General features: G+C 46.2%; 1 protein-coding gene across 1 annotated transcript in view; it reads right to left on the bottom strand.

The window, feature by feature from the left end:
• TTBK1 (tau tubulin kinase 1) overlaps nucleotides 1-22,740 on the bottom strand; it is a 77,438-nt gene that overhangs the window by 52,349 nt on the left and 2,349 nt on the right. Inside the window, 9 exon segments of the mRNA XM_044002539.1 lie at nucleotides 214-368; nucleotides 1,802-1,927; nucleotides 2,160-2,252; nucleotides 2,698-2,763; nucleotides 3,527-3,631; nucleotides 8,595-8,735; nucleotides 8,969-9,042; nucleotides 9,397-9,544; nucleotides 19,999-20,160. Of these exon segments, the coding sequence (XP_043858474.1) occupies nucleotides 214-368; nucleotides 1,802-1,927; nucleotides 2,160-2,252; nucleotides 2,698-2,763; nucleotides 3,527-3,631; nucleotides 8,595-8,735; nucleotides 8,969-9,042; nucleotides 9,397-9,544; nucleotides 19,999-20,160 (1,070 nt within the window).

Genomic DNA, 22,740 nt, shown 5'->3' with positions numbered 1-22,740 from the left:
TGAACAGCCAGAAAGAAAAATAGATTATATCAGAGACAGATAGACACAGAAAGACAGACAGACAGACAGACAATGCCTTGCTCAGTCTGGGATAGCAGGGACATCCTGCCCAGGCACCACAGGAGCTAGATGGAGCTACCTCTCCAGATCAAGAGTTGCTGGTGCTAGGAAAGGGGCAATAAATCTGGTGATCACTAGCTTCCCTTGACTCACCCAAACATTGCTGCCGTCTGTCGAGTGTTCTGCTGTGGTGGGGTAGACGTGCTGGTAGAAAGGAGAACATCCGTCCCTGCCTTTTCCCAGTCAAAGGCCTCATTCTCAGTGATGCCCCGTTCCTTCATGCTGTTCTCAAACACCGACATGATCAACTGTGGGAGAGGGAGAAATGCGTGACATGGGAACTTGGGGAGAAGAGCCAGAAAAGCATCAAAGTAGGGGTTCTTAACCTTTTTGTGTGTCATGGGCCCCCATTGGTGAAGCCTAAAAGGGACCCCTTCTCAGAATCATGTTTTTAAATGCACAAAACATATGGCATCACCAAGGAACCAATTAGAGGGAAATATTACAACAAAATTTTTAAAGTTCATGGACCCCACATTAAAAAATTCTGCATTAGATAAAGAAGGATCAGCAGGGAAAGGGTAGAACACTAAAAAACAAGGAGCATCTTGATTTTAAATAATAATTGAAATGCAAATTAGCACATCAAGTCAACAGCTCCCTTCGGGAGAAAATAAAGTCGAGTCAGGGTTAAAGACAGGCACCCTGACTGTGAGACTCTCTGATGCTTCTGTGCCATCCCTAAAGAAATTTTAAGTTTAGAGATGGAGGGGATTTTAGACATGTCCCTCATTTTACAAAGAAGGAAACTGGGGCCTAGAGAAAGGAAGTGACTTGTCCAGGATCACACGGCTACTAAATGTCTGAGGTAAGATTTGAACTCGGGTCTTCCTTCCAGCATTCTATCTACTACTATATATCACCTCTCTTGATGCCAAGTGGCTATGGATGCCCAGGCAGTGAGGGCTATATCCTCTCTTTTTCTTTTTTTTTTCTGCAGGGCAATGGGGATTAAGTGACTTGCCCAGGGTCACAAAGCTAGTAAGTGTCAAGTGTCTGAAGTCAAATTGGAACTCAGATCCTCCTGAATCCAGGGCCAGTGTTTTATCCACTCCACCACCTAGCTGCCCCTATCCTCTCTTTCTCTTTTTTTGTTTGTTTTGTGGGGCAATGAGGGTTAAGTGACTTGCCCAGGGTCACACAGCTAGTAAGTGTCAAGTGTCTGAGGCCAGATTTTAACTCATATCCTCCTGAATCCAGGGCCGGTACTTTATCCACTGTGCCACTTAGCTGCCCTTATCCTCTCTTTTTCAATCATCCTTTTGCCTTTAAGGAAACACTCCAGGGACACTGTGAGTTAGCACCTCGGGGGTCAGGGTGCCCCCTCCATGCTCAGAGCTTCCTCATGTTCTGAGTGGTTGTGGAGCAGAAAGAGTAGAGCATTGAGTGCCTGGGGGTTCCATGATGATGCCAGGCAGGTAGATCCCAAAACGATGTGAAGTTTAGCACCAGGTGGAGTGGTACCCAGTGTTCTAGGCTGCCTGGAGGAGGGATGCTCCAAAGCAGCATCCCAGGATGGGGTCCAAATGCATAGGCAGAATAATGGTCAGAGGGAAGTCAGCAGACAGAGTGGGGTCCAGGATACCCTTACACTTGACCCTACTCACTCCCTGTCCCCAATCCCTTCCTTTCTAGAGCCCTGGTCAAAATGAGCAAAATTAAGATGGAGACAAGCACTGACCTGGTAATCGGGCTTGGTGAAATAGTCGAGGTTGGCAATGTGATCCAGGAAGAGATGGAACTCTGACGGCATGTGTTTCAGCAGCATCCGGTGTTCATACTTCTCCTTGATCATCCCCACCTGCTCCTGGAGGTGTGTGGGGAGGGGAAAAGTAGAGGCTCCTCCCAAAACAGTGAGACTGCCCTAATCCTGTCCCCAATAGCATGTGTACCACTTCCCCAGAGGTCCTTCGGTCCATACGAGCTCCTCCTGCTTACTAGTCTCTATCCGTTCCCTATACTCCTTCCCGGGTTTTCATGTCAGGTCCTCTGCTCCCCCAGACCCGTCAAAACCAAGCCTTCCTCCCCAGGCTCCTCACCTTGTCCTTGATCTTGCGCCAGGGGAGCTGCCCTACAGCGAATTCCACCAGCATGTAGAAGAGAGACCACAGGTCATCATGTCGGCCCATCTCCTGAAGGGGACAGAATGGGATCCAGAGTAGCCTGAAGCTCCCCCCTCCAGCCTTCCATTCCTGAGGGACAAGAGGAGCTTCTCTTCCTCCTGGGTGGCAGGAGGCTGCAGTCAAGACTGTCTAAGGCCTAGGGGCCTGAAAGGGGAACCCTTATGTTCCAAATGAAAACCAAATTTCCCGCGTGCACCCTGCGCGATTTGCCACAAGCAGGAGAAAAGTGGGGACAGAATACTGGTCACAGGGCAATGGAGACAAAGGAAGTCATGGGGGTGGGGAGGGGGGTAGAGGCCAAAAGGATTTCGTCTCTAGAGGCTGCTGATCTTAGCCCTTGCTCTAGTCTTCTCTCTAGGAATCCCTATCTTCTTACTCAGCAGCAGCCTGCACCCCTACCCCAAGCCCTTTCTCCTAATGAGTCTTCTACCAGCTCCAAGAATCACCTACTTACCCGGTTTTTATGGGCATTGACTGAAGCATATCGAACTGTCCCCCGAAACCCAGCTACATTCCGAGGCTGCAGAGAAAGAGAGACTATTTTAGTCACTAGATCAAATGAGATCATGTTTGTAAAATGCTTAACATAGTACTCAGCACTTAGTAGTCACTATATCAATTCTTCTTCTTCTTCTTCTTCTTCTTCTTCTTCTTCTTCTTCTTCTTCTTCTTCTTCTTCTTCTTCTTCTTCTTCTTCTTCTTGTCCTCCTCCTCCCTCTCCCCCTCCCTCTCCTCTTCTTATCTACCTGACACCCTCTATACTTGGACTGGAATATGCCAAACCCTAGCCCTACCCATCAGGGACAGAGACAATCCATAACCCAAGCTGTTTCTTGATACCCTAAAACCTGACCCAGTTCTCAGAGATTGAATACCAACCTCTGACCCTGGAGTCTCCAATCCCACAATCCTACTCATCTCAAACCCAGATGCTTCAATTCTCAAACCAAAGCACTTTGTCTTTTGACCTAAAATACACTGACACTTGACCCAACTCACTCCTTTCCCCCAGTCTCTTCCTTCCTATCCCTGGCAAGGGAAGTGAGCAGGACAATTCCATTGTGAAGGAGTAGGATGCTGAGGGACCTGTCCTTTGGAAAGTGAAGGGCAGATCTCAAAGGGGGAGGATACTGGCGTTCACTCATTCCTTGGGTTGGAGTAGGTGTACCCCAGATATATATGTCTGGGGTGGGGTATCCCATAAGTATTCTTTAGGGAGCCACTGGGGTGTGGGAGGTTTCTAATATGGAAGTGATTCCAGATTGTAGGGAGGTGGTACTCACAGGTCGGACCTCCCCTGTGGTGTTGGTATATTGTCGTGCCAGCCCAAAGTCCAGCATGTAGCACTTCCTGTAGGTGGAGGGCAGGCGGCCCATGGCAAAATTCGACTGTGGGGAAGAAAGGGAGTGGATCCATGAATCCTGTGTTTCTCCAGGCCAGAAGGATAGGGTAGAGTGGGGGGTAGAGGAGGAGGAAAACTCCATATTGTCCCTCTTTCCCCAATATCCCCCCTCCTTGCCTTGCAATCAGATCCCCCCTTCCAATTCCACCCTAAAGGCTGCTTTGAATGACCTTGCTGCTGAGTTGAGAGCAAAGTGTCATGGGAAATCTCTAACTCTCTGAATCCTATAGTGTGGTCTTAGGTGTCCAATCCCCATCCCCTCAACCCAGGATGCAAGGCAGCTGGGTATAAATCAGATTGTTAAATTTTATTAAATTTTCACTGTGAATATTTGCACCTCAGAAATCAGCAAATGCTACAAGTTGGCTTGATTTTATTGTTTTGTTCATTGTCTAGACTTAAAAAGAGATAGAGAAAATGTTAAAAATACATAATTGTTTTTCCTAGCAAGTCAGTTGTCAAACATTTATCAGCACATTTCTGGGTATAATGGAAAGAGCATTGCACTAAGAGATAGAAAACCTGCTCCTTGTCCTTGTCACACACCTTTTCCCATTAAGCACCTTGGACAAGTCTCTTAAACTTCCTTGACCTCCTTGGGTCTCAGTTGTCTAATCTCTACAATGGGGGATAATGATACCAAGGTACTGGACCAGATTGTTTCTGAAACTCCAGCTCTTAAATCTAGGATCCTATGAAAATACAACGGCCCCAGGTGGCCAGATCTCGCCCCCATCATGCCCCTCAGTCTCTCCCAGCTTAGATAAAGAACTTCACACTTTGCTAATTCCCAAACTGTAGCCCTCAAGGATAGAGGGAAGGGTACTCCTTCTTGGGTAAGGAAGAGAGAAAAGGACAGAGGCATGATCAGACAAGGAGAAAGAGGTTGTGCCTTTTGGAGGGAAGAGGAGCAGGGGAGGGAAGGAAAGGAGGTGAAGGGCAGAGTCGGCACCAGAGCCAAGGATACTGCAGAAGAGGAAACAGGAAGGAGAAAAGGTCAAGCCATCATCCAGTTTCCCCCCACCCTATGCATAGGCACATCCAGGGAAAGGAGACTAAAGGGAGAGGTAGGGGGAAACTCTGGGAGAAAGGAAAGAGAGCCCTGGGAAGTTTTGTTTTTTGTTTTTAAAGAGTGGGATGGGGGAAGCTACGTGGATCAGTGGATAGAACACCGGCCCTGGAGTCAGGAGGACCTGAGTTCAAATCCAGCCTCAGACACTTGACACTTACTAGCTGTGTGACCTTAGGCAAGTCACTTAACCCCAACTGCCTCACAAAAAATAAAATAAAATAAAAAGATTGGAATGGGGTGGAAAAAAGAAAGGGATATATACCAGGGGCAAGACTTGAACCCAGGTCTTCTTGGCTTTGAAACTACATCTCTATTCACTAAGTCACATTTCCTCTTTCATCTGAGGTACTATGCAGCTTGTTGGTACAGTGGGGCCCCTCTGTGGAGCAGTGGATAGAGTGCCAGGCCTAGGGTCATAAAGACCTCAGTTCAAATTCAACCCCAGATACTTACTGGCTGTATGCCCCTGGGCATATCACTTGACCTCCATTTGCTTCAGTTTCCTCATCTGTAAATTGGGGATAATAATAGCACCTACCTTCCAGGATTGTTGTGAGGATTAAATGGGATAATAATTGTAAAACACAGTGCCTGGCATGTAGTAGGCTCAATATAAATGTTATCTATTATTATAGAAACGTCAGTTATCATTATTATAGAATTATGTTTAGAATCCAGGTCTTCCAACTCTCAATCTGGTGTTCTGCCCACCATGTCACACCGTACCACACCTTACTGCCTTCTTTGTGTTGTAATAGGATGGATTCTGTTTATTTGAGTCTTATCTCCTTCTCCTAAACTGTTAGCTCCTTGAGGACAGGGACTACACCTCTGCATTTCTCACAGAGCCTCTCACAGGGCTGAGCATAGAATTGTGTTCAGCAATTACTTTTCATGCTCTATTTTATTTTATTTTATTTATTTATTATATTATTATATTATTTATATTATTTATTCCAGGGGTGGTATGACCAGGACACAGAACCTTCTTATTGTTGAATTATCTGCTTCTTGTGATGACACCTAAGATTACTTTAGGCTGCTATCTTTTTTGGGTTTTTGTGAGGCAATTGGGGTTAAGTGACTTGCCCAGGGTCACACAGCTAGTAAGTGTCAAGTATCTGAGGCTGCATTTGAACTCAGGTACTCCTGAATCCAGGGCCGGTGCTCTATCCACTGCGCCACCTAGCTGGCCCCAGTAAGTTCTGAGAATACAAAAATGGGCAAAAGACTGCCCTTAAGAAGAGAGATGAGGAAGAGAAAGGAATTCAAAGATTAAAGATTGGAGGACAGAAAAGAGTGACAGAAGGTTGCAGGGATGGGGTGGGATGAAGAAATGTGATCTCTGGTAGGAAGGAAGACTGAGCAGATGGGACCAAAGCCCAGGTATCATCCCTTACACTTGGTGGTAGTGACAGGCCTGGAGGTAAGCCAGCCTCCTTTCCCCCCAGGGGTCCCATTTCCTCACCTAAAACATCTGTGGAGAAGTCCACCCCATGGGAATTATGGTCTCTAGGCAAGAGAGACTGCCTGATTTGACAAGATAAGCGGCATGTGTAGCCCTGCTTGATCTGTTAGCTTTTTTGGCATGATCTCTGATTGCACTGGGAAGCAAATCAAAATCACAGAATCCTTGTGTTGGAAGGGACCTCAGTGGTCATTTAGTCCAATCTCCACCTGGACAGGCTCCCTCTACAACATCTGTGCCAAGTGAAAATTCATCCTGTGCTTGAATATTTGAGAAGTATTTAAAAGTATTCAAAATGAAACAAGGAACTCATTATCTACCAAGGAAGCCCATTGGGCTATTGGACAGCTCAAAATGGTTAAGAGGTTGTTCCAGAAAATCTGAGGGTCTTTACCTCCCACACTGATGTTTTTGTCACAGACATCTAGGCCATCTTTTGTCTCATTTCTTACCTAACCCTTAATCATCGAATGGGCATTGCCTCAGACAGACTGGGAGCTGGGAAAGACTTTAATTTAGAAAGGCCGAGGTCACCTATTGCATCCTGGGCCATCCCAGTCATCTTGACTTTTGTCTTGTCACTGGACTCCAATGACTCTGGAGGAGGGAGTGAGGCTCATGGCTCTGTGCAAGTTCTGCCTCACTTAAATCCAATTCATGCAAAAGTCAAGACCTCAGCCTGGTGATGTAATTGGTCCTCTTTGAGAGCAAAGGACAAACAACAACAGCAAATCTTTAGCCAAAATCTGCCTCTGTGCAACTTCTGTTCACAGCTTCTGCCCTCTGGGACCACGCAGAACAAGACTAATCCCTCTTGCCTATGACAGTACTTCAAATCCTAGAGGACAGCTATCATGTTCCCCTTGGGACCTCTCTTCTCCAGAAGAAATATCCTTCTGATTGCTACCTACTCCGCCATCTTGGTTGCCTTCATTCTTCATTTGATCAATATCCTCCCTAAGCTGTGGTACCAAGAATTCCAGGGGTGGTATGACCAGGACACACCTCCATATTGTTGAATTATCTGCTTCTTGTGATGACATCTAAGATTACTTTAGGCTGCTATCTTTTTTTTTTTTTTTTTTGGTGAGTCAATGGGGGTTAAGTGACTTGCCTAGGGTCACACAGCTAGTAAGTGTCAAGTGTCTCAGGCCGGATTTAAACTCAGATCCTCCTGACTCCAGGGCCAGTGCTCTATCCACTGCACCACCTAGCTGCCCCTAGGCTGCTATCTTGAGTGCTTTCTTGCTTGCAGTCCACTAGACCTCCCCATCCCAGGTATTTTTCAGAGGGCTTGTGACCTGGTCATGTCTCCACCATCTTGTACTTGTGAAGTGACTTCTTGAACCCAAGAACAAGACTTCATATTTATCCCTATTAAATTTCATCTAGTTTGATTTAGCCTAGGGTTCTAGTATGCCAAGAAGATTTTTCTGAATCCTGATTTGTTCATAGAATGTGTAAGCTAAGGGGGCGGCTAGGTGGCGCAGTGGATAAAGCACCGGCCCTGGATTCAGGAGTACCTGAGTTCAAATCCAGCCTCAGACACTTGACACTTAACTAGCTGTGTGACCCTGGGCAAGTCACTTAACCCCCATTGCCCCGCAAAAAAAAAAAAAAAAAAAGAATGTGTAAGCTGTCATTCCCTCTCAACTTTATGTCATCAGCAAGTAAGAGAAATATATCATCTACACCTTTATCCAAATCACTGATAAAAAATGTCAAAGAGCCCAGGGCCTAGCACAGATAGCAACCTCCATCCAAGGGAACATCAAACCATTAAGGACTACTCTTTGGGTTTGGACATCCAACTAGTTTTGAGTTCATCTTGTGCTATTGTCTAGTCCTCGACTCTTCATTTTTTATCCATAAGAACAGCATAAGAAGCTATCTCAGGACAGATTCTTGTACTCTGTACATTGAAAATTCTGAGACATATTTGTCAGCTTTTTAAAAAAACAATTTCCTTTTCTCTCAAAAAATTTAAATAAAAACTCTAATATCTGTGGCCAGGGATGGTGCTCTATCTGCTGCGCCACCTAGCTGCCCCCAAATTATTTTTTAAAAACAAAAATTCGGGGGCGGCTAGGTGGCGCAGTGGATAAAGCACCGGCCCTGGATTCAGGAGCACCTGAATTCAAATCCGGCCTCAGACACTTGACACTTACTAGCTGTGTGACCCTGGGCAAGTCACTTAACCCCCATTGCCCCACAAAAAAACCCCCAAAATTCGAAGACCTCACATTAGAAACTCGTGGTAGAGAGAAAGAAGAAGGGAAACTCTGATGTATCTGCTGGCTAGTTTCCTTTCTTGTCTGGGGTTTGGTTTCCTCACATATGGTAGAGGGAGAAAGGAATGGGAAAGAGGATTAGGAGAAAGAAAAGGAGAGGTAGGCGGTAAGCTCTCACAGGCTTGATGTCCCGGTGAAGGAATCCCACAGAATGGATGGCCTCAATGGATTCCAGGATCTGCTTGCCCAGCCTCAGCGTGGTGCTCAGGGTGAAGGTGCCCCGGGGCTGGCTGCGGCGCAGGTCTGCCAGGTTGCGGCCCTAGAACATCATCCCCAAACGTGTTGGTTGTATCACGCCCCTTGGAGCCATTTGCAAGGCTACAACAGTCACGGTGCCTCCCCAGAGTCCCATCACCCACTGGCTCAGCAGCCAAGGTGGCGCTGGCCTCCCCATTCTGACCATGGACCCTCCTTTGCTTCAGTAGCCCCCAGAATCCTGACTCCTCAAGAAGAGATGGGAGGGTAAAAAGGGGCTGTCCTCAGGGCTCTCACCTGGAGCTGCATTACCACATAATTGAACTTCTCATTCCGGCCACAGCCAATAAACCGGCAAACATGGTCCTTCCCTGTGGACCACAGAGAGTCACAAGTCTGTCATGCCCCCAGTCCCATCATCCCTTTTTGTCCCACCCTCAGCACCCTGTCCCTTTCCCGGTTTCCACTTCTTGTGTCACCTCCCCCTCCATCATCTACCCACCATCCCCACCCCCTCCCCATCTCTCCACCAATACCCTGGGATCTGTCCCCATGACTGACTTCTTCAGGTGTACCTCAACCCTCTGCCTAGCAAAGCCCAATGGTGTGGGAAGCCATCTTTGCCCTCTGGTATTCAGGGCTGATCATTGTCATTTCCTCTGGGGTAGAATATCCCCAGACTGAGAGGCATGGGGAGGCCTAGGATCAGGGGCCTGCATGGGTACCTTGCAGTTTCTTCAGCACGGCCACTTCCATCTTGAGGACCTGTTTGGGCTGCTGGGCAGACTCGACCTTCAGGGCCACATTCTCCCGGGTCAACAGGTCCATGGCCTCGTAGATCTCCCCAAAGCCCCCGCCCCCGATCTTCTTTAGCTACAGAGGGGGATATAAAGAGTTCAGCCCAGTTCCGGGGTAGTCCACCCCATTCCTTACTACTGTCTTCTCCCTCTGTGGACTCCCATCCACTTCTGTGTCTGCAGGGAGTGTTTTGTCTCCCCCATAAGCTGGGTAGCTCCCTGAAGAAAAGAACCATTTCTTGTTTTTTAAACTGGGAGCTCCCAGAAAGCAAGAATTCCCTGGGTATAAGGATTATATCTCCCTTCCCCCAACCCTTAAATTGGGAGTTATCTAAATGTAGGGGCTATATCTCTTCTATCAAAATGGGAGCTCCTTAAAGGAAAAGATCATGTTGACCCCTCCCTCTCTCCCCTGCCCATCACTTCCTCTACTCAATGCCCAATATAAGGCTTACATGGCACAGGGGGAGGGCTCAGTGCACATATATACACAACACACAAAATGGATCAAATTTTAGAGTCTGGGAAAAGGGAATGCGGCCTTAATGTTTCCATACAGAGCACAATCCAGAGAGAGAAGCCTTTTTGACTGTCTGGGTGGTTCTGACTTTTTTCCTCTTCCAGCAGGACTGCCAGATACCCAGGGTTAGACAACCTCCACTCAAGAAAGCAGGCACCTTCTCAGGATGCATAAGCGATGGTAAAGAGCTTCTAGGAGAAGAAATAGGGCCCCCCTCACCAGATTGGTAGCATCCTGTATGATGTCACAGGGTAATGGAGGTGGGGCTCAGCAAGGGACTGTCATTAACCTCTCTGCTTCCTGAAAAGTGCCCCTATGGTTCCTAGACAAATGTTCAACACTAGGTAACAATCCTCCCATTCATTCATTAAACATTTATTATGGGCCTTTGTATAGAGAGTGCTGAGAGAGATAAAAAGTTCAAATAAGACACATCCCCCTGCTTTCATGAAACTTTCAGTCTAGCTGTGGGACAAGACGTAATTATAATATACAACATTACATGATAAATAAATGACACCACTAAATCGACGTCCCAAAAAACATAATGTAAGATCCAAGGGGAAAATGAAGGGGAAGGGAGGAAGCATTTGAGTTGGGCTTCAAAGGATGGAATACAACAGATAAAGGAAACAGAAGACAGCCTAGGCAGAGAGTTCTGCGTGAGTAGAGGAGACATGGTGATGGGGACAGCACAGAGTGTGATCAAGAGGCTTAAGAGTAGTCCAGTTTTACTTGAGGGTAAAGCTCATAGAGGATTGTTACATGAAATAAAACTACATTGTGGAAGGTCTTGAATACCATATAAGAGACTAGACTTTATTTGGGATCTGGTAAGGAACCATTGAAAATTTTGATCAGTTATGATGATATCTGTTACGCATAAGGAGGATTACCCTGATAGATGAATTGGAAGGGGTGGACAGTGGAGCTAAGAAAATCTGTTAGAAGGGTATCGCAATGGTTCAGTCAGGTGGTATAAGGGACCTATAATAAGGTGGTGGCAATGGAAACAGAGAGGAGCAGACACATGTGAGAAATGTTGAAGAGATGGAATCAGGGAGATTTGGTAACCATTGGTCATGAGAAATGAAGGAGAAGAAATGAGTTATAGGCAACTATGTACCTGAGAGACAAGGAGGAATGATTTATGCTCTTAACAGAAATAATGTCAGAAAGATGAATAAGTTTCAGGGAAAATACAAAAGTTCATAAGATCTTAAGAGCTGGAAGGGACCTCAGAGGCCATATCTAGTCCAACCCCCTCATTGTACAGGTAAGGAAACAGAGACTTCCTATGATAGTTAAGCAACTCATTCAAGGTCAACAAGGGTAGTAAAAGCCAAAGACAGGATTTGAACACAGTCCTCCTCTTCCTCCAGAAGGTTAAGCAACTCATCCAAAGTCAACAAGGGTAGTAAGGGTCAAAGGTGGGATTTGAACCCAGGCCTCCTCTGACTCCAGAAGGTTAAGTAACTCACCCAAGGTCACAAGGGTCAAAGGTGGGATTTGAACCCAGGTTCTCTGATTCCAGAGCCAATGTTCTTTCTCTTCTACCGTGAGGTGCCGATCAGACAACTTGATGGAAATATCTTGTGGGGCTGTTGAAGATGTGGGTCTGGAACTCAGAAGAGAAGCCAGGGCTGTTGTTGCAGATTTGGGAGTCATCTGCAAAGTGGTGGCCATTGGAGCTTTGGGAGAAGATGAGTTTGCCAAGGGAGAGAGAGGTAGAGAGAGAAAAGAGGTCCAAGGATAAACCTTTAGGGAACACCCATGGTTAAGAGGATGAGAAAGCAGGAGAGGAGACAGAGGAAGGCTGCTTTGAGAGAACCAAGAAGAATATTACTCAGGAAAAAGATTCTCTTCTTCCTCAGCTCCTGAAGCCAAAGGAGAGGAGAGATTTAATCAGTAGGCAAGGACGGTATCAGATGCTACAGAGAGGTAAAGGAGGATAGGGACAGAAAAGGGGGCTATTTATTATATTGGCATGTCATTGATAACCACAGACAGAACAATTTCAGTGGAGTGCGGGGGCAGATGTCAGGTTGCAAGACATTGAGAACAGAGTGATCAGTGAGGATGTGGGAAAAAATCAGACAGCAACAGGTACATGGGTAGTTGCAACATAGCAGCTAGATGGCATGGTAGACAGAGCACTAGGCCCCTCAGAGTTAGCAAGACCTGAGTTCAAACCCAGCCTCAGATACTTCTTAGCTATGGAACCCTGGGCAAATCATTTAACTTCTGTTTACCTCAGTTTCCTCATCTGTAAAGTGGGGATAATAATAACACCTGCCTCCCAGAGTGGTTGTGAGGATCAAATGAGATAATAATTGTAAAGTGCTTAGCACAGTGCCTTGCTCATAGTAGGTGCTATATAAATGTTAGCTATTATTAGCAGTAAGAATAGAAAGTCTCTGCACCACCTTCACTAGGAGTTTGGACAGTTCTAGGGAACTGATTGAATCCTGTTCTCTTTACAGTTACCATGATATAGTAGAAAGAGCCAGGAGTCTAGATTCAAGTTCTAATCCAGCTTTGCTGCCATTAATGAACTTAGGTAAGTCACTTTCCTACTTTGGGTCTCAGCCTCCATCTCTAAGATGAAGAAGTTGGACTATGTAATTTTTAAGTTCCCTTCCTCCTGTGGCCATCTGGGATTTTAGTTGTCCCAACCTCCCCCTGTCATTTCTCTGTCTCTTTGTGTCCTTGGTACTTACTGGCCAATACCATCAGATTTAGAAGAGGAAGGGCCTATGTTAGAAGTTCTAACTCCTTCATTTATTATTATTATTATTATTTTGCAGGGCAATGAGGGTTAAGTGACTTGCCCAGGGTCACACAGCTAGTAAGTTTCAAGTGTCTGAGATCGGATTTGAACTCAGGTCCTCCTGAATCTAGGGTCAGTGCTTTATCTACTGCACCACCTAGCTGCCCCCTAACCCCTTCATTTTAAGGATGAGGAAGCTGAGACCCAGATAGGAAATAACTTGGGAAAAACCTTCCCAACTCGGATTCCCTAGGAAGACAAAACAGAGAGCTTCAAGTTGGGTGTCTGGGGACCATTTGGGTCTATTCCATATTCTCAGCACTCATAGGATTTACAGTTAAGACTGCACCTTAGGGGCGGCTAGGTGGCGCAGTGATAGAGCACCGGCCCTGGAGTCAGGAGTACCTGAGTTCAAATCCGGCCTCAGACACTTAACACTTACTAGCTGTGTGACCCTGGGCAAGTCACTTCACCCCAATTGCCTCACTAAAAAAAAAAAAAAAAAGAATGCACCTTAGAGGGGACAGCTAGGTGGTGCAGTGGATAAAACACTGGCTCCAGATTCAAGAGGACCTGAGTTCAAATCCAGCCTCAGATACTTCACACTTACTAGCTATGTGACCCTGAGCAAGTCACTTAACCCTCATTGCCTCCCCCCCAAAAAGAATACACCTTAGAGATCATATATGCTGATCCCCCCCCCTTTTTTTTTTGCAGGCAATGGGGGTTAAGTGACTTGCCCAGGGTCACACAGCTAGTAAGCGTCAAGTGTCTGAGGCTGGACTTGAACTCAGATACTCCTGAATCCAGGGCCAGTGCTTCAACCACTGCGCCATCTAGCTGCCCCCCCTTTTTTTTTTTACAGAGGAGGCAACTGAGGCCTGGAGAAATGAGATGATTTGCCCAATGTTAGTTTCATAAGGAAAAAGTAACAGAGCCAACATTTGAAACCCAATCTCCTGACTTGCAATCCAATGTTATTTCTATTCCCCTTCCCCCATAATGGAAAATAAAGGAAGGACTTTCAGGCCATCATTAGACAATAGAGCATCACATTAGACACTGGAGCATCACAGAGGGACAGAGCAATAGACGGCAGTTCTGACAGGAAGCTGCTGCAAAGACGAGGCTGAGCATAGCCAGTGAGATTCATCAAGGCAAACTTCCTGGAAAAGATGATAACTTTTTAGAGTTTGGAGAAGTAGAGGTAGGAAAAGTTTTAAAGAAAAGGATGTGTTTTGTGAACTTAGTAGGGGTGACCTTCAAATCAGATTGAATTCTGATCGTGAGATGATGGGAACAGATCCCATTTTACCTATTTGTATTTCCTGATGTTGTGTCCCTTGTTGGAGAAAAATGAAGTGCAACCTGCTTGACTAAATCATTCCATAGGACTATGGTTAAAACATCATAAGCTTAGACCAATGATCTCAGCCTAGGAAGCTTATGTGTATAAACCTCAGATTCAACTTGGGTGTGTTCTCAAAGAAGTCATTCTTCTCTTGGGAGGGAGCAGAGCTGGCTGCCACATCTACCTGGTCAGAGCTGTAACTAGAGGGGAGGAACTGGGGCCTTATACTTAAATTTCAGGGCATCAAAATTTAGAAAGTCCTGACAATACCATCAAGGGATGTGCTGTCTCCCTTCTAGGGGTACTCTCTTGGCTCCTGACTCCTTGTCTCCTCCAAATTTCCCACCATCAATCAGTCTTTCAGTCATGTTTTTTCCCCCTCTGGTTTCCTAAAGTTCATTTACTCATCCTCAGCCACTGTGACCCAGGAACTTCTACCTACCCATGGCTCAAAGTGCAAAATTTCCAGTGGCAGCTTTGGTCTTTGGTATGGGGGTTCAGTATGTTAAGGCTAGGCTTGGAGGGACTTTGGTGTAGGATAGGTTAGTACAGGACCACCAACTCTGGGAATAGATACATTCCTTTTATTTTTTTATTATTTGGATGGGGGAAAGACAATTGGGGTTAAGTGACTTGGCCAGGGTCACACGGCTAGAAAGTATCTGAGGCCAGATTTGAACTCAGATTCTCCTGACTGCAGCACCCAGCTGCCCCTAGATTCCTTTTAAAGGCACTTCTAGTTATACCTAACTGAAAAAAAATATTTCTGAAATTGTAAATTATCTTTCCCCAGGTATATAAACCTTGGGGAAAATTGCTCTTGTGATACAGAGTGTATGGAAATTGGGTGGGAACATAAGAGGGGAGTGTTGTTGCTCAGTCATGTTTGAATCTTTATGACCCTATGGGACATAACACACCAATATTGTCCATGGAATTTTCTTGGCAAGGATTCTGGAGTGGTTTGCTATTTCCTTCTCCAGTGGGTTAAGGCAAACAGAGGTTAAGTGACTTGACCAAGGTCACACAGCTGGTAAATGTCTGAGGCTGCATTTGAATTCAGGTCTTCCTGAACCAAGGCCCAATGCTCTATTCACTGAGTCACCTAGCTACCTCCAAGAGGGGAGCAAGTACTAAGAGCTTCAATGAGTATTTTAAGTGCCTCTTATGTGCTTGCTAAGATCTGGGGATACAAAAAGAAAAAAAAGAAATTGTGTCTGACCTCCAAGAGTTTACATTCCACTAACACCCCAAACCAGGAGTTCAGCATGGTGTCTACACAGTGGGGGCTAAGGAAATACTTTCTAAAGTGCAAGGAGAAAAATGGGATTAAAGACAAGGTCTTCTGCAACCAGTTTTAAGAAAAGGAGCTAGTGGCCCAGGAAACAGGCTGAGAATCAATGAGGCCTAAGGCTTCTGGAAGGATATTGGCCAAAGGACTATCCCTGGCCATTCAGTGAAGGATGGGATGAGGAAAAAGGACAAAATAAAATATGGAGAAATAATTGGTGAGAAGAAATGAGGAGGGGAGGGGAAAGGGTGGAGTTAAATGTGGCTTCAAAAGCTGTAAGTAAGGCTCATAGTCTCAGAGGATGATGATTGGAAAAAAATAGGGAAGAGGAGATGGGAGCTCCTCAGACCTATTAAGTTTAGGGAGTCATTCAGAGTGTAAATGATTTCTCCCTCCACTTTACTGCCCTTCTGACACTGAGTTCTGGGATCACAGAATATCCGAGTTGGCAAGAGCCTCTGAATATAGACTGCTTGTTAGGCTATAGAACATAAGGGGCCTTAGAGACTACATGAATCTACTCCCTCATTTTATAGATGAGGGAATGGAGGGCCAGAAAGACTTGTCTCAGGTCAGACAGCTAGTAAGGGGCAGATCTGAGATGGGAACCCTCAGCTCCTCTGACTCCAAACCTAAGGTCTTTCCCACTATATCAAGTTGCTTCACATGTATGTTTGTTTCCTTCCTTCCTTCCTTCCTTCCTTCCTTCCTTCCTTCCTTCCTTCCTTCCTTCCTTCCTTCTGAGCATGGGTAGGTTGGAGTAGGCTACAGCCTACAAGGTCCTCACCCCTAGAGTCTGTGTAGGAGATTTTGTTCAGCCCTCCCTACTGCCTGCCTTCCTCCCTCCTTCCCTTCTCCCTCCTCCCCTTCCTTCCTTCCTTGGTTCATTAGTTCAGGATCTGTAATCATACACTCACACACACACACACATTTATATTTTTTGTGGGACAATGAGGGTTAAGTGATTTGACCAGGGTCACACAGCTAGTGTTAAGTGTCTGAGGTTGGATTTGCATTCAGGTCCTCCTGAATCCAGGGCCAGTGCTTTATCCACTGTGCTACCTAGCTGCCCCCTGTGATTTAATATTTATAGGAAATTCCAGGAGAGAGGCTGGTTATCATATGGTAGATTCCTAATGAGAAAACTCTCTCTATAATTGGAAATTCTTACCTGGTCTCCAATTTACAGTCTAAAGAGAGTTTTCTGGGGCAGTAAGAGGCTAAGTGACCTGCTAAAGGTCACACATCCAGGAAGTGTCAGAGGCAGAACTTGAACCCGGATCTTCTTGACTCAGAAGTACCTCTCATGCCATATATACTGTATATGATATATACTGACTTGCATCATTATATTTCCCCATCTAGATTATAATCCCTCTTAGGGAATATGTACCTTATAGATTTGGGGGATGGGGGTAGGGGAGAGGCAATCAAGGTTAAGTGATTAACTTAACTTGCTCAGGATCACATAGCTAGTAAGTATCTGAGGCTAGATTTGAACCAGCTCTTCCTGAATCCAGGGCCAGTGCTCTATCCACTGTGCCACCTAGCTTGTCCCTACCTTATATATCTCTGTACTACCCCTAGTACCTTAAACCAGGAGTTTAGCATGGTGTCTTGTACATGGTAGGTGCTAAGTAACTTGTTTCTGATTGGTTAAAATGATTTGTTGGAAAGAAAGGGACAGGAGAACTGGCAGTTCACAGACAGATGAACTAAAACTGAGTAGTTCTCCAAGGTGGTGGAGGTAGTGGAGACAGAGACAGAGATAAACAAAGAGTGAGACAGACAGAGGTAGAGAGAGAAGGACAGAGACAGAGGAGGAGAGAAAGACAGAAAAGAGACAGAGATAAGGAGGAAGACAATAGAAGGAAAGGAGCAGGGGCCCTGTGGAATAGTGGAATACAGAGGGTTAATGGCTTGGGGTAGAAGTGGACTCCATGGATGGAAACAGGGAAAGAGCTGTTATAAAGGGAAAAGTTCCCCTGAAGTAAGGAGACAAACACCAGGAAGAATTTCTGACTTAGAGGTACATATGACATAAGAATCAAGGAAGAAGCTGCACACCGAGGCTTTTTTTTTTTTAGTGAGGCAATTGGGGTTAAGTGACTTGCCCATAGCTAGTAAGTGTCAAAGGTCTGAGGCCGGATTTGAACTCAGGTACTCCTGACTCCAGGGCTGGTGCTCTATCCACTGCACCACCTAGCTGCCCTCACATGGAGGCATTTTTAAAGACAGGAGAGATTCTTAAATACTGAACAGACTGGGTACCAGCTTCCCTAAAGGAAAGGGGATAGAGGATGATAACTTGAACAACTAGAACATCCTCATGCCCATTCCCCACTAAGTTTTCTGGGCATTTTCTCTTTCTTTCTTCTCCAGAGGTTACTTACCCCCTTCCCAAAAGGGAAGCTACCCTGCACTCTTCTTCCTCATTCCTCACTCCCTACCAAAGCCTGTCATCTCACCTTCAGAATTCTGCTCAACAGCACTCATCGGCCCCTATATGTCCCAGTAACCTTCCCTAAATAACACCTCCTGGTTTCAGTATCTCTGACCCCTTCAGTATTTCTAGCCCACATGGCTCACTCTCTCCCTCTGAAGAGTTTGGATTTACTTCCCTGTCTTGGGTTTCAATCTTGCCTTGCCCGTTCAGACAGTAAATTAGACCAGAAAGTGGATCTGCATCTCTCCCCATTATCATCATACCTGGAGTTCCCTGAGGCCAGCGACTGTGTCCCACTCCTCCAGACTGGGAGACTTGGGAACTCATATCATATATCTCCCCATAAGCCTGGGAACTCCCAGATGATAGATACTATATCTCCTCCTCCTTCTGTATTTTCTTCTAAGTACCCACTATATGGCATTGTATATAGGAGTACTTAGGACAAAGGCAGCTTATCTATCCATCTTAGTCCCTGCTACCCAGCCACCTCCATCCTCCCTTCTTTGGTGTGTTGCATTAGAGAGATGTGGAGAGGGCCCATTAGCAGCTGGTTTTGGAGAGAAGAAAATCCCACTAACATACCCTCCTGCTTTCCCCTCATCCATTCTTCAATACTGAATTATCATTCAGTTATATCGACTCTCCCACCCCAGGATGCCAGTGTATATGGAAAGAAGCAAAGGGAAGTGCCCCTTCTCACCAGCCCAGGCAGTCAGACATGAGATGTCATTTTCTCTGGCAAGAGAGCAACCTTTGCCCCTTCTCTCCTTCATTCTCTATCTTCCCCTCCTCCTCTTCCCCATCAACAGGGTCCTGAGTGGCCTGGTGTCTGTTGCCATGTAGACCAGCCAACACTCCCCCCCCACTCCAAGACCCAGGCTTTCTCCTCGCTGCCCCTGCCCCTTCCCCCAATGTCCCCTCCCCCATAGGGTGTGCTCTGACTTTACAAAGTCCTGACCATAAGACTCGTCTCTGGACAATACACACCCCAATAAACTCCCTCTTCTAGCCACCTCCTCCTCCAGACATGTCTTTTGGCCCTCTTGCAACCTACCCCAGACAAACATACACCTACAAACACACACAGCCCTGAGAGACACAGGTGTGTGTGTGTGTGTGTGTGTGTGTGTGTGTGTGTGTGTGTGTGTGTGTGTGAGAGAGAGAGAGAGAGAGAGAGAGAGAGAGAGAGAGAGAGAGAGAGAGAGGAGGAGGAGGAGACAAGGATCACTCAAGTCCCCTAACAGGAGAGACCTCACCCTCATCCCAGAATGTTCTAAAAATCATCCTCACCCTACAATGCCAACAGGACACTGAAGTCCTAGTGGAGAGGTGAAGGAGATTAATGACCAGGACCCCTCCCTACGGTTGGGGAAGCAACAACACATTGAACTTCCTGACATCTTCCTCACTCAGACACCCACCCTCTCCTATTCAGCCCAGAACCAATAAAAGGAAGTCTAGACTACAACTCCCAAAAGGCTAAGCAGCAGGGAACCCTGGTTCTGGCCAAGTGCAGCATGCTGGGAAATGTAGTCTCTACACGCTGCACCTGCCGCAGGAGCCAGAGGGGGAGGGGGTAAAAAGGGAATCTGAGCGTGGCTAGGGTGGAGTAGGGTGCAGCCTGCAAGGTCCTCACCCCTAGAGTCTGTGTAGGAGATCTTGTTCAGCCCTCCCTACTTCTGCCAAACCAAGGGGGGACCATCTTTAGACCAGCGTCTTAGAGAGTTAATAGGGTTTGATAGAGAAAAAGAGCTAGCTCCCTTCTTACTCCTCCTCCCTTGGGCTCTGCAGCTCAGACCCAGAGCATTGATGGAAATCCAAGCAGGATTACTTCTAGAATGGACCAATCCAACCTGACATTGCAGGAAAAGGAAGCCCTGAAGTCTCCTAGAGCAAGGACCGGAGGGAAGGAGTGACTGGGAAAGCAGGGCAGGAACAAAGATTTCTCAGCCTAGCTATACAAAATTAAGCATGCAAATGGAATGCTAACAATATGCAAATGTGTATGTGAGCACCTCCCCCTTTGGGGCTCAGTAGCTGGGACACATTGAGCAGTAACAGCTTAACCCTTTCTACCCCACCCCATCCCACCCACCCCTCAAGGATCCGTCACTATTCCTTGTCCTTCTATTGTCCGTGGGTCACTCACCACTTTCCAGCGCTCCTTGACCACGTAGTTGGCCGGCAGGATGTCGGCCTGCTCCCCTCCCCCACTCATGTTGGCCTCTTCCCTGAGGGCAGCCGCTAGGCACTGCATCCGCCAGCCAGAGGGAGGGGTTTTGGTGGCACCTGCCTGGTTTGGGCCATCTACCTGGGGAAGTGGGGAAGGTTTGTGAGTGGATGGGAATGAAAGTAAGTAGGATGGTGCTTAGAATCCACCTTGAAGACAAGGAAAGCCCAACATCTCCCCAAATCAAATTTCCCACCCACCACCACCCAGAGGGGAAAGGTCATCTGTACCGTTCACTGGGGCACCTTCCCTTCCTTCCCGACCCAAAGCAAGTTCATCTGAAGAACATTTTGAAGAGGGAAGAAAAACTACACCAGGCATGGGAAGACATGGGTCTTGGGGTGAACGAAAAATCAATAGGAGAAGCCATGCTTGCCAAGGGCAGAAATGAGGGAGACACCAGAAATTATAGGGGAGACATCAATGGGAAAACCATAAACAAGAAAGACTCCAAAACCAACAAGAAGAGACATTTTAAATGAGAAGAGGAACATACTAACCACAGAAATATTGATAGGCAAGTGATATAGGCTAGTGTTAGACATGCTAGCCAAGGTGAGACATGCTGGTTAACCAAAGAGACACAACCAAAGAGACACAATAGTAATTTAAGAGAGATACATTAACTGTAAGAAACATGCTAGCCAAGGTGAGATTTTACTCATTGTAGGAATGCCGTTTAAACTCAGGAGACACATGCTAGAGTAGGGATGCTACATGCTAATGTAAAAGAGATCTGATGGAAACAAATGGAGAAAGAGAGACTGTAACTGAGGACAGACATAAGAATTAGCCAAGGTGAGACACTCATGCAAACCAAATGTGAGTATGGAAAAGACATAAGATCCAAAGTGAGACATGCTAACCTTGGGAATCATTCTAGCCAAGAAAAGCCAGGACAATATAGTAAAATGCACCCTGCCTAAGCAGACATATCAATGTAGTGGCGGGCGGGGGGGGGGGACCCAAAACCTCAAAACCAACTTTGGAAAATTTCTACCTGGAAAGAGAGACTCACTAATACAGCCACAGGGGTAAGAAGGATGTAATAGTGCATCCCCTTGTGAAATAGGCCCAAGATATCCCTTAGAAGCAGAGACAATTAACCAGCCTGGAGGGAGAGAAGAAGGAGAGGGAAAGAGAAGAGGCATCTGCAGGAGGGTGAGAGAGAAGCAGGGAGCAAATATGAATTAAGAGCTAAGGGAAAATGAAGCCACCTAGTAGTAGGGCAAGGGAGGATTGAAAGGAAGATGAGTGAATGGGAAGATGACTATCCTGATAGAGGAGCTTTCTTGGTGGGGATAGAGGAGGGAGATAACCTTTGACCACTGTGCAGGACAGGACAAGAGGGGAATCAGAGTTTGGTGGGGAGAAGCAAAAGGAGGTAGTCATAAGGAAAGGCTTCCTAACTTTGGGGCAGAAGGTTTGCAAACTGAGCACCTGTTATTTGGGGAGGTAAGGGCAGAGGTCTTCTCTAGAGATTTTTGAGAGGAAGAGAAAATCAGTTCTCTGTCATCCTGCTTGGAGGCATGCAGACATAGAGGATGATAACATCCCTGTCACTGGGGGATTTGGGGCCAGTGCTCTTCCCTTGCTCTTCCTTTTTTTCTTCCTAACATAGCTGCCTATCCCCATCTCCAAACTGACCTTGTAGGAAAAAAGTAACTTGCTAAGAAGATAGGAAAGAGAGGGGCAGCTAGGTGGCACAGTGGATAAAGCACTGGCCTTGAATTCAGGAAGACCTGAGTTCAAATCCAACCTCAGACACTTGACATTTAACTAGCTGTGTGACCCTGGGCAAGTCACTTAACTCTCATTGCCCTGCAAAAAAAAAAGAAGAAGAAGAAGATAGGAAAGAGAAAGGTGCATCCAAGAGAAGGGAAATTTTGATATGGCCATAGAAGAAGAAAGTATCTATAGAAACCAGGTTGGAAGCCTGAGAAAATATTAAGAAATTGCTTCTATTTTTTCCTTTGAGATAGGATGTGTGGTTTCCCTGGGAACCAGCATTCAGACATCATGAAGCCAAGTTCATAGGTGGGAAGGCATAGATCAGGAGTAGGGTATCATCTCCCCTGGCTTCCAATAGTTTCTTGCTATAGGCGAATGATTCAGAACGCCCTTCAATGGGTGGGTTTTACTACCTAGGCAGGAGGAGTTAGGAGTAACTGTTGGAAAGTCTGTTTATTCAAATGGCTCAGCTGACATCTCTCCAACAGCCTTCGAGTGCATCTTCCCTCTTCCCTCCCTCTCTTCCACCTCCCACCAGTGCTGAAATGTTTTGTTGTTATTTCTGAGTCGTGTCCGATTCTTTGTGACCCTATTTGGTGTTTTCTTGGCAAAGATATTGCAGTGGTTTGTTATTTCCTTCTCCAGCTCCTTTTACAGATGAGGAAACTAAAGCAAACAGGGTTAAGTAATTTGCCCAGGGTCACACAGCTAGTAAGTGTCTGAGGCCAGATTTGAACTCACAAAGATGGGTCTTCATGACTCCAGGCCTGGCATTCTATCCACTTCACCACCTAACTGCCCTTGCTGAAATGGGACAAGGGTAATCAGAAGGGAGATTCCCTTGGACAGTATAACAAAGACAGGATGAAAGAAGGAATAGAATCCAGGAGGTAAGGCTGGAAAAAATGATAGGGGGAAATTAGGGATTAT

Source organism: Dromiciops gliroides, chromosome 4, assembly GCF_019393635.1.
Source record: "Dromiciops gliroides isolate mDroGli1 chromosome 4, mDroGli1.pri, whole genome shotgun sequence".
Taxonomy (NCBI): Eukaryota; Metazoa; Chordata; class Mammalia; order Microbiotheria; family Microbiotheriidae; genus Dromiciops; species Dromiciops gliroides.
This window is presented reverse-complemented; position numbering and strand designations above follow the sequence as displayed.